This window comes from Alexandromys fortis, unplaced genomic scaffold (assembly GCF_014885135.2).
Source record: "Alexandromys fortis isolate MF-2015 unplaced genomic scaffold, M_Fortis_MF-2015_v1.1 scaffold_1, whole genome shotgun sequence".
Lineage (NCBI taxonomy): Eukaryota > Metazoa > Chordata > Mammalia > Rodentia > Cricetidae > Alexandromys > Alexandromys fortis.
The window spans coordinates 19,959,368-19,971,756 of NW_026067927.1; the positions used below are offsets into that span (position 1 = coordinate 19,959,368).

Here is a 12,389-nt window from a genome sequence, read left to right on the forward strand (position 1 = left end):
GTCATCCAGAAAGTGTTCATGACTCTGATGATTAAAGTTTGGAGAGCCTGAAAATATATACTGTTTGATTAAGTTTTTTTTTTTCTTCTCCCTATCCTTTTCCATTCTGCAAATACTATTTCTCCTCTCCCTTCATTTTGGCACAAATATTTCCCCAGAATGCCTTTCAAAGAGGAAGTAGCTGCAATGACTTTATCTCCAGTGATTTCCATATGCATTTCTTTAACTATACAACACAGCAGAACACATTTGAAATACACATTTGTTTCACATTTGCTTGCAGGGCTGCACATACACACACACACACACACACACACACACACACACACACGTCAAGACTCCCGTGTGGAGGTCAGAAGACAACCTTCAGGAGTCAGTTCTCTCCTCCACAGTGTAGGTTCCACGGGTTGAACTCAGATCATCAGCGTTGGCATCAAGTATCTTTACCTACAGAGCCATCTGATTGGCCCCAAGTGCATCAGCACTGGGCAGTTTATTTCCCGATGCGCAAAGGTGACAAATCCTTCTTAAAGCCTGCCCCTGGCCCCCTTAGTAAGTTACACTGAGGTGCTCCAACAACGGTTAGACAATTAAATTAACTTGGAAATACCTGACTTCTCACTAACTTGCTTAAGAAGTTAACAAGTTTCAAAGATAAAGAAACAGAATACTTTATTATAAAACATAAAATAATTAAATATTACACATATATTTTGACTTTTCTCTATAATCCACGTTTTTTTTAATTCAACATTTTCCCTCAGAATATCATTTACTCAGAGAAGCGAGTGAGACACATAAGAACAGGCTATTAATAAATTAATTCTTTCCCATAAAATATAATAAAATGATAATTATATAAAGACAAATAACTTCCCACTTTTCAGAGAGCAAGGGGATGGTAATGTGGTATTATTTTTTTTCTCTCCTCATATCAAAATGACTACCAAAGGGCCACAGCAAGAGGGCCAAGCTGTTACTTTTCACTTCCACGGCATCCAAGAACTCATGCTTCCCATTAGGATGGGGACAAGAACGCTGTTAAATTTAACAGGACACTGTCTTGCTGGTTCTGCTGAGCTGGCAAACCCCTGTTTGAACTGAGACTCTGAGAAGCAATAAAAATGAGTGTACATTCATCAAAGAATTTGGGGGGGGGGATAGAGTAGTATCGTATAAACATGCCCTGTGGAACCACTTCTCAAAGAATTACAGGGGAACACAGTCTTAAAAGTTACTCTGGTTTTGGCAAACAGAGTGGTGTTTTTCCAATTGAGAACAATTTTAAGCTTGTTAATGCCCATCAACAGCTGGCTCCCGATGACCAAAGAAGTCTCATTGGAGACCTGGTGAAGTCCTGGCATTCACGGAAGGGTCTTGGTGAGTTGTAATTTATTAACGTAACAAGAAGACAGATGGATTTTTCTTGGTCACTATTTTTTTCTCCTTGTTGACCAAGTCCTGGGGCGAATTGAAACTTGTCAGTTGCTAGGAGAAAACCACTAGCAGTCTTTAATTTTCTAAGCATCCTGATAATCTGTATGGGGCATCATAAATGGTAGGCTTCCCTCTTTCAAGCATGTTATTTTACCAGTGGGTGCCTATTTTTACCAGAAATGAACATGTCACCAGTTCTTGTTCCCAAAAAGCAGGCACCAGCCTCCCTTGTTCTCATTCAACAAACACTTAAAGTTGTAAGGTTGATGTTACATGAAAGGCATCAGCATTGAGTCTTTTTTCCCTTCGATTGTGAATTTTAATTATTTGGAGATCTTAAATAGCTCATGTGGCCCTGCTTCCAGAATGCTACTGGGAATATAGTTCAAGTTTTTAATTTCAGTCTTGGAGCCTCTCTACAGGCAGAATATACTTGAAACCAAATAAACAACACACAGAAAAGAAACAAGATGAAGCTTGCCAGTCCAGCAGCAAGCACCCATTCATTGAGCACCATTTGGTGTCAGATTTTGACACTATAAAATCCAAGCAACTGTTAGGTAAAGGGTTCCATCCTTGTATTTGATGGTTCTGAATGTCAGTCAGTCTTTGACCGGGAGCCTTCGAGGGCCTTCTAAAAATAGATGTCTTTGCCCTTGACTCCTTTGATGTTCAAAGGTATGTGTGTGGGGAGGAGACACATTCCAAAGTCAACAAGGTTTCCACTTGGTCAAAATGAAAACTTGACACGTATCTCAGTATGATGTGTCTCATCTTCCAAATGGCAGTGCAAATCAAAGGCTTTTTTTTAAAAAAAAAAAAAGTTGGATTCGTCAACACTTCTCAACGTCAAATCCTTTAGAGTACCATGTGCTTCTAGAGGTCGACTCAGGAGGCTGCTGGCTCTCTATCCATTCTTCAAACCCCATGGCAGTTCCTCTGTGGTTTGTAGTCTTGATAGAAAAGAGACCTGGAGATTGACAGGTAAGGCCCTGTTCTGAGGAGGGTGAGCGGGCTCCGGATCAGCTCTTCCTTGTGCATGACCTACAGCACTGTTTCCCATAGAACTTGTGGTTGCAGACCCCATGCTGAGGCACCAGGTGACACCAGTTGAAGAAATCAACACAGGATGGATCATCTGAAAAGAGAGGACGCATTTAGCATATCAACTAGGACTTTGACCTTCTTTTTTAAGATGAGGGCCTATGGAACAGAGACCTAGGCCCACTGCCCCGTCCCTCTGTGTGTTCTGTCCACGACACATTTGGACTTTGCCAGGGCAGGATTAATATGCCAAACAATCTGTCTGTTAGCAAAATTTTAATGGTGGGGTCAGTGTTAGAAAAGAAGCCATGCCCAGTAGCTCATCATTGTCTGTATATAGTAGTATCATGGACACACGGGTCCCAGGGTGGTACCCTCCCAAAAAGCATTTTCCTTTTAGTTACTCTCCTCTCGTCTTTGCACAATAAAGACCCACACAGCTCTCCCGACTCTTGTTGTATCGGCCCCAACTTGGATTTTCTCCATGACTCACACCTGCCTACATTTTTCTCAGTCCTGGCTTCTTGTGCCCAGAATTCCCTTTTTCATGTCCTTCCATGTCTCACAGTCATTCCCAGAAATCCCTTTCAGACACTAACCAGTTCCTGTCATGCATCTTACACAGAGCCTTCCTTCCCAAGCCTCCACAGTCCACGATACAGTGATTGCTGTGGAGGCTGAGGCTTGGGATCTGAAGCCTGACTCCCTGACCTCATCTTCTCTCTTCCCAAACCCAGCCATGCCATCTTGCTGATCCCTGAAGCACCAGTGAGCTCCACTACCGTTCTTCCCAGTCCACTGCCAGGTAGACGGTCCCTAAAATCCCAGGTTAGTTTCTTTACTCCTCTGCCACTCAACAAACTAGCCTACTGCTTGGCCTCCCAGGGAGTGTCTGCATTTTCTTCCTCGATTTATCCCCCCTCATCATGCCATGTGGTTGCTTATTCTCTGCCCTCTACAATGCAAAGTCTTTGAGAGCAGGTTCTTGGTCTCCACTCTTCATCGGTATCTTCCCAATACTTAAAACAGTGTCAATCACAAAGATGTTGTGAAATAAATATGTTAAAAAACTTATCGACTCTTTTTGTTCTTAGAACACTATCATCGCTCTGCACTGGTTTGAAGCAGCATGCTCCTCTCTTCACACATCAAGACTCATATTGAACATCGAGCTCCTGAAGGCAGAAGTTTAGATTTGCCCTTGTTAAGTCCTATCTACCAGCTCCATAGAAATACAAGTGCTAACTAAATAAAATATGTTTGGAAAAAAATAACTGAAGTAGCTAAAATAATAAAATTAAGCCATGTAGCATAGGAACTTAGGTTTAAAAATGAGATGGGATATTCTTTTTTTCCCAACGACTTCTGGACACACACACACACTGGTCCAGGCAGATAACCTGTACCAGCAGAGACTTGGTAAATGATGCGAGAGAAATAACAGTACCAACAGTATTGTTAAATCAAGTGTACAGAAGAATGGAGTTTAATTTCCTGAAATGGGCACTCCTCTGGATCAGGGGTCTGGAACCAGGAAGCTGGTTTGAGATTCAAGTCAGACATTAAGATCAAGATCCCACTACATTCTGTTTGCCTACTTTATATGTATGCAATACACCTATACACGTATATGAGTTCAATTATTGTATACCCATCTAGTATCTGATGCTGCAGATCAATTGGCATGCACCTTAGTCCAATGTACCAACAGAATAATCTAGAATGCTTTGCAATATAATATAGACCACTGAACTATGGTCCTAACCTCACAGGCATTTATTTCTGTGGTCCTTTGCTAGATGGTCATGCTATATACCCAAGTGTTGTGATGACAGGCATATACTACCATTAACTGACTAATCTTGCTACTGTACCAACTCCCACCTCTCTTTAAAAATTTTTTAATTATATATGTGGGTGCTTTATCTCCATGTTTATCTATGCACCACATCACATGCCCACAGGAGAGGGCATCAGATTCCCTTGAACTACAGTTACAGATGGTTCTGGGCTGCCATGTGGGTATTGGGAATTGAACCTAATCTTGTGGAAGAGCAGCTACTGCTCCTAACCACTGAGCCATCTCTCCTATGAATAGAATGGAATTTTACCAAAAGCCCATATTGGGGCCCTTGGGCTTTGTGTAAGCCAGGAGGTAGAGCTAAGGCAGGTCAGCATGCCGTGAGTGTGCAGTGCCCTCTTTGCTGTGGGGAGGTTTGGTGATAACAACAGTCGTGGATGGCTGGTTCTCTGAGATACAACCCAGGCATCTGGCTTACACTGTGGAGGCTGACTTTGGGCACCTTTCTCTTTGCCCCACTCCCTGCAAGCAGAAAAGCAGCAAGCACCACTGGTCCAGTCTTCAAAATCCACACAGCTTCCACCTCCCTATAAAAGAAACTCCCCCATCTCTCCTCAGAAGCAGCAGCCACCTCTCCACAAGGAGATCCAGTTCTCACTCCATTCCAGTTCACCCACTGTCTTGATCTCACAGACGCCATGGTTCTCCATCTTACCCAGTTATGGCCAATGTCTCTAATGACTAATCAGGGCCCTGAAACACTTTTGGTTTGTGCCTATGTAGTCAGCTGTGCCCCTAATCTAAGTACCTTGCTGTTCCTCTGCATTTGCCTTTTCTTTTGCTGAGCACATACAAGGTCCACCTTCCTTACTTCCTGGAGGCCCTTTTCAAAAGTTGTCTCCATTCTGGGGCCTGGCTTGACCAGTCTGTCAAAGCCTGGTTTCCCCACCTCTTTCTCAAGGTGGGAAGTTTCGTGCGACCGCAAAGTTCTGAGATCCTTACAGTTTCCAGACAGGACCCTGCTTCGCTATATACTGCTATTCCCAAATGAGAGTCCTGGGGATTCCTGGTGAGTTCCTAATGACCTCAATAGGAACAAAACAGAGGGCTTCGCCACACCGGACATCAGTTTTCTTTTTACTGCATTCTCAGCAACAGTTGTGAGCCAGGTGAGCATCAGATGTAGGGAAAACAGAGAGCAACAGGGTCTCCTCTCTCCTGTGCCTGGCTGGGAGATGTTCCCAGGACTGACCAGAATGCTAAGGGGTTGCATTTCCTTCTAGAGTGAGCTGACTACAGAGACTGACAGGAGGGAGAAGTGTTCTGGCAGAACACACCCCGTCTCTCTGTAATACTAATTCTCCTCTGTGTAGAATCCCAGCGCTGATTAGAGATGACCCTGTTTCTGCAACCCCTCTGATACAGGCACACAGGATAGCACACTGATGCCCCGAGCACACAGAGATGCCAAGTGATGCAGGTGGAACGGTGGGGGAGAGGAAAGTGGTGATTCACCGTACCAAATACTCTCCACCAAAAATTGGGAAAAGGGGGCTGAGAGAATAGGCAAGCTCAGAAAATCTGTGATTGGATTAGACAGGAAGGAAACCCAGCAGCTGTGTGCTGAAGAAAGACTTTTTAACATAATGAAACCTGATCTGACCGAGGGATACTTCCCAGGGATTGCCAGATTACTTTGAAATGATTTGGATTACAGGTGTGTACCACCGTGCATAGTTTCCTATCATGCTGGGAAGAGAACCTAGGGATTCATGCATGCTAGGCAACACTCTACCAACTGAGCCCCATCTCCAGCCTCCAAAGACTTCATCTTAAAAGGAAAGAATGGTGACGTGACTCTTTCCCAGAAATGAACGGCTGGAAAACCTTCTTGAATGAAATGTTGCCTTCAGATCACGCAAACAATATGGTATTGGCAGAAAATGTCTCAGATTTGGCCTTGCACAAGTGTGAGAATGCAGCCCCATGGGTGCTGATGGAACCACGACATCATAGAGTCGAGTAACACATACGTTGCACAACCAACCATAGCGAGCTGCGGAAGATTTTTCTCAAAACTGGTGAGATTGATGGGGCATAGGATCCTTTACCTCTCTTTTCAGGAGCTGGACAGAAGTTTGTATTACAGGCTCTGAGCACTGGAGGCTTCTGATGGAGCAAACAACTGGAGGAAGGCCGGCCTTGCTGCACACAGTGGACAGATCGGGTCTGGACTCCTCCCCCACAGGTTACTGTGCACTGCCAAGGAGGGAGACAGAAGGGAGTTATACCTGCTCAGCTGGGCAGAGTCCTCTGATGTCAGTGGCATCCAACAGAAGGAAGCATGAGATTCATGACCAAGAGGCCTACAGATGATGCAGTCTGCAGCCAGTCCTAGGCATTCAGTCCAAGTCTACTCAGCCCTGTGTGAGCAGTGGGGTCTATCAGAAAAGTCTTGGGCAAATGCTATTGCACCCGAGAGGGGATCATAAGGAAGTAGGCTCCAGAAGTAGTCTCAAAAACTCAGAAACAAATCCAGACATGGCCAAAGATGGAGGACAAGAATCCCAGGCACTCTCGACCAGATGCCAGAGTGGATGTGGGTCATTTGAAACAGGGGCCATAAAGGACAGCTAACCAAAAATACTTTGGGATGGTGCCTAGCTAGCTTCTGAGGTAGCATGGTACCTAACAGACAAGAAATTTTACTGCCCAATTAAGTAGGATCTAGGTTCAAAGTTTCTTTGTGTCCCCCATGACTACATGGAAGATTGGTGGAATTTTAACAAAAGAATGGAAATGCCAGGAGAAAAGGAGACCCTTTAACTGTTTTGCTTTAGAATGGACCACAGACGGATGAGAACATCATTTTGTACAAATACCATTGTATGGCCTGGTATGTGGGAGGAAACAGTAAGTTTTGGCAGAAAGGAGATACATTTAGGAGTATTCCAAACATTCAAATATAGACGTATGATTTCCATCCACTTGCCTGACTCCGGGGGTACCATTTCCTAATACACACTAGGCACTGAGGTCTACGAGTCAGCTTTTATTGCACAAAAGCAGATGTCTGAAGTGGAAAACATCTGGCTTCCTGGCCATTGTTGGCTGACATCCAATCATATCCACTCATTCAGATAAAAGTACATGACTTCTCCATGTAAAAATGTCTTTATATTCATTATACATAAATGATCAATAATGGGTTTCATAAACCATAAAAAGAATTTCTAAATATTAAAGAAAACCACAAAATTTAAGAAGCCTATAGCAGTGTGTGTGAGTGTGTGTGCATGCATGCACGAGTGTGTGTGTGTCACCATGCCTAGTCAAATAGAAATATTTCATTTCCTTTCATTGGAGATTTGTTTTCAGGTCCTCCCATTTTCAATGTTCTTTCTATATTATACACAGATACTATCAGAGCCTGTGTTTAAGGGTGAGTTGAGCATCTGTTGTGACACCAGTGAGTTCAGCAGTAGCAATGTCCCGGGACCTCTGCTTAGCCTTAGGTTCTCATGGAACCAATCAGTATTCCCAAGAACAAGGTGTCTCTGTCACCTGATGACTGACAGTTTAAGCCTTACCCTTCTCATCCACGAAACTGGGACAATAATGGCTACCACAATGTCGATGAGAGGATGAGATGAGAAAATGCATAAAGAGCATTAATAGAAAGCATGGGCGGAGGGTGGCACAATTTAGTTTTTCTGTGTCCCTCAGAAACACACTCTGATACAAAGTGACGGTTTCAAGAGTGGCAACAACCAACAGGGGCATGATGTCACAGGCTTTCTGTTCAATACTTATTCCAGTTTTCTAGGTCTAAACACTATGTACCAGACTGTATGTAGTACCTGCCCAGGCTCATCTAGAGAGTGGGATGGGTCGACCAATGCCGACTTTCCCAACTCGATAGAGTAGGGACAACTATTGATGGACTGAGAGCAATGCTAGGGTGAACATCTGCTTCCTAAACCTGCATGCACCCACCTGTTGCCATGGTGATGAATACCACCCTGCCACCATGCCGTACACTGGGCAAGCCCTTCTGTTGCAGGTTTCTTCCAGTTCCAGGTTTGGCTTCTTCAAGTTGCGGCATCTCCGCTCTGGGAATGGTATCAGTTTCCCCTGCAAGGTCTTCTCGCTGCACGTCAGTTCTCTCTTCCTCACACCCAAACCACAGGTAGCAGAACACTAGGAGCCCAGAAAGGAGGGATAAGGGTTCCACAGTCAAATCTGCTGAGCTGTGTGTCCACACAATATCAACCAGTGCAGCAGCGAGGTCCCTCTTGTTAGAGATGAGGACATCAAAGGCAGGAGATTGGAAGTGACCTTCTCCTCTCTGAATTTTTTTTAAATTTTTTATTTATTTATTAAAGATTTCTGACTCTTCCCCGCCACCGCCTCCCCTTTCCCTCCCCCTCCCCCAATCAAGTCCCCCTCCCTCGTCAGCCCAAAGAGCAATCAAGTTTCCCTGCCCTGTGGGAAGTCCAAGGACCACCCACCTCCATCCAGGTCTAGTAAGGTGAGCATCCAAACTGCCTAGGCTCCTCTCTGAATTTTAAAGAGAAATCCCTGTTCATCAGGGATGACGAACCATGTGGATGTGTGAGACACAGGGTACCAGTTTTTCTCACTTTGTCAATGCCCCATGATTATATTGTAATAGTTCAAGATACTCTTGATTTCTCAACATCCTTCATCCATCTTGTTCAAGGACCAGAGTTGGGGCAATATGGGAGTGACAAGGACTATTTGAGACCTCTCTGAGGAGTGGGGAGTTTGAGTCACGTAATGAAAATGATTGAGGCAGTACCACTTTTGAATGACTAACTGACTGCTTATCTTTAATTTTACCTGTCTCTTTCTTGGTTAGATCTATTCTGACACTGTATTACACTATAGGGAGAAAGAGAGAAGTCTGAAAAAGAATAGACTGTTTTAAACTACATGTATGGGGTCTGGAAGTGAACGAGTCAATGTGTCTGTATAAATATTATAATCTACGATGTTATGTATGTTCTATGTATGTTAGCTCCATTGTGAAGATGAACAAATGGAGGTAAGCCCAACGTTACCCTCACAGTGCGTATTAATGGCTGATTGCAAAGAGGTTATTTTTGTGATAATGCCTTTATAAAATGATTGAGAGGAGATGAGAGCATATTGTTGAATTTCATTCATGACACGGGTCAGGCCTTATCACCTAGAACAGAAGTGATTGGAGGATCAGATGTTTGGCCATCAAGCTTATTATGGTTAGTGGAAACTCACTGCCAAGTTCATTGAATTTAAATAACCCCTGCAATTTCCAGAGAGGTTTAAGTGAAAAGAGAAGACCCATTATAAATGTGGGTACTGCTAGCACATGGGTTGGACTGAACCAAAAGAGAAAGCAAGGGGAACACCATTTCTCTGTTTCTAACCATGGGACAATGCAGAGAAGAAGCACTGAGGTGGCACCTGGCACATGTCTGTACAGAAAGGAGCCATGTGGGTGCGGGCAAGTGAAGGAGCACGTATGAAGAACCCCCCCCCCACACACACACACAAACACACACCGCCAGTATGCCCAAACTCATACCTCACTCCATGAAGAGGCGACCCACTGGAGTCGGTTGTTTTTGGGGCATCGTCCCAGCACGCAGCCCTCCTGTGACTCAGGTCTGGGGCTACCAGAACACAGGCTCTCTGAGACAGTCTCCGCTGCAGAGTTTTTACAAAGGACCTCACGTCTCCTCACTCCTCGTCCACAGGTCTTGGAACACTTGAGAAGAAGAAGAGGTGCCATTTGCTTCCATTTCAGATGGAATTTGTTTGTGTAAACACCGCACATATTTACACTGATGCATTGACACTTCATCAATATGCTATACATTATATAATATTTAAAACATTGTGTTCCCTTTCAGATTTCCCTCTATTCCTATAGCATAACACAGTGTTAAGACAGATCTAACCAAGAAAGAGACAGGTAAAACCAAAGACAGGCAGTTAGTCATTCATTTAAAAGTGCTTCTGTCTCAATGTTTTCATTCCTTGGCTCAAACTCCCCATTCCTCATTAGCTAAAATGGGATATTTTAGCTTCTGCTTTAAACATCTGAATACCCAGTGGCTGTTTTATCCCCCAGCCTGAAGATGAACCAAGCTTATCATGAAACAAAGGGTTTTCCAGACACAGGATACATTGTATCAGAGCTTGGCTTCCTCTCTCTGCTATAAGCCTCTGGATAAGATGGATTACTGTGCCACCATAGGGAGAAAAGCAGAAAAATGTGCACACTAAATATAGATATGGACAACAGTATCAAAAAGAGTGAGATCCTTAACCCCTAAGAACTTTCTTTGGGCATGGTGCTAACACAAGCACCTATCAAACATTTCTGAATAAATTCACACAATCCAAATCTTTACTCTGGGCAAGTTTATTTTTTCATAAGACCTTTCTGTTTTGGCTTCCTGAGAATTCTATGAACTAGAGAAGATGTCAAGGAATCATCACAGGGACAGCTAAAAACTTTTCAAAATTTCTTAGAAGACTGACTCCACACAGAGATTGTCTTGGAGGGCTGTATCTCCATGTTAGTTTTTGTGGTCTTCTTTTCCTCCCAGAAGGATCAAAGGATGTGGCCACTAGAACTTACATAATAGGCTGGGGCATAGTCCTACTAGGGCTTAGAGGACCACGGTAACTTCTCACTCATCAGTGTCCACAGTCTTAAAGGAGATAATGTCACGAGCAGGAGCTTTTTAATATATTCAAAGTGATGAACTTTAGGTTGTAAATTGGAGCCTGCATCACACAGCTGCCCATCAACCTTCTGAGTTCATTGCTATCACCCTATTCAAAAGAAATATCTTAGAACTAAGGCCAAGGTAGTTTGCTGCTAAGTAACAAACACAAGTTTGTAAGTTGATTCTGACACCTAACCTTGGAAACGCACCATGGAACCTTGGGAGCAAACCACAGAATCTTGGGAGCCAACCAAGGAACCTTGGGAGTGAATCACGGAACCTTGGGAACCAACCAAGGAACCTTGGGAGAGAACCACGGAATCTTGGGAATGAACCATGGAACCTGGTGAATGAACCATGGAACCGATCACCACTCCTTCACATATAATTCCTGAACAGTTAATAAAAATCTTAATTTTGTTTGCAGTTATTTTTCACAAGGATGCACTGTGTGCATTGATTGCAGAATGAATTGATTTGTTGCTGTTATCTATGACCCATATCTAAGAGTTGAGTAGTTTGTGGGAACAAATTTTTCTTCCATGTTCATCACGAAAACTACTCAAGACAGATCTGGTCTCTACAATTAAGCCATTTAAAAGGAGAAAAATATTCAGATTATTTGTATGTGGAAGTTGGAGTATTTTAAGATGTCTGGACACTCTGTATTACCCACTTCCTTTGGTCCATGCCCATCATATACATGTGGCTCCATCCAGCCTTTGAATTCTCCATTTGCAATGCTCAATTGCAAAGAAAGATTGACTCAACATCACATCCTACTTAGACTAACCCCTGCTAATATATATATAATATATATATACACTTGTATATATTATATAAATACTTGAATAGTTATATACTTGTATAAATATACATATATATATATATATATATATATATATATAAAATACAAGTATTTATTTCCACGTTCAATGTATTTCTACCTACTCCTGGACCCTTATTTCCTAACAAATACAGTCCCAATTTTAGTAAAAATCATCCCTCATTTCTTCTAGAAATTTGGTAATGTGTTGTTAAACTTAGAGTCTAAGGGAAAGCATGACAGACATGAGGGCATTGGCCATTAGCTACCATCATGGTACAGGTGATATACTTTATATTATCCATCCACACAGGTTAAGATAAGACTCGGAAGGCAGGAAACCTCTGGTGTTTATCCTGTTTTGGAGAGCTGATATGCCCCTGGAGGACATTAGCTTCTGTGCTTTAGATGCCAATAGGACTCATTCACTTCCAAGATGTCTCTGAGATGAACAAACTCCCATAAGGGAGCATCTGATTTACAGGACATTTACGAGTTGTGCACAGCTGGGAGTTCCTATTCTACATGTCTTCTGACC

General features: G+C 43.1%; 1 protein-coding gene across 2 annotated transcripts in view; it reads right to left on the reverse strand.

The window, feature by feature from the left end:
- Positions 1–735: 735 nt before the first annotated feature.
- Positions 736–12,389, reverse strand: part of Adamts18 (ADAM metallopeptidase with thrombospondin type 1 motif 18) — a 136,850-nt gene continuing 125,196 nt past the window's right edge. For both annotated transcript variants that reach the window (XM_050143861.1, XM_050143863.1), the window contains 4 exons: positions 9,873–10,055; positions 8,279–8,482; positions 6,394–6,541; positions 736–2,575 (listed from right to left, as the gene is read on the reverse strand). In XM_050143861.1, coding sequence (XP_049999818.1) covers positions 2,460–2,575; positions 6,394–6,541; positions 8,279–8,482; positions 9,873–10,055 — 651 coding nt within the window. In that variant the 3' untranslated portion in view covers positions 736–2,459. The remainder of the gene's footprint in view (positions 2,576–6,393; positions 6,542–8,278; positions 8,483–9,872; positions 10,056–12,389) is intronic.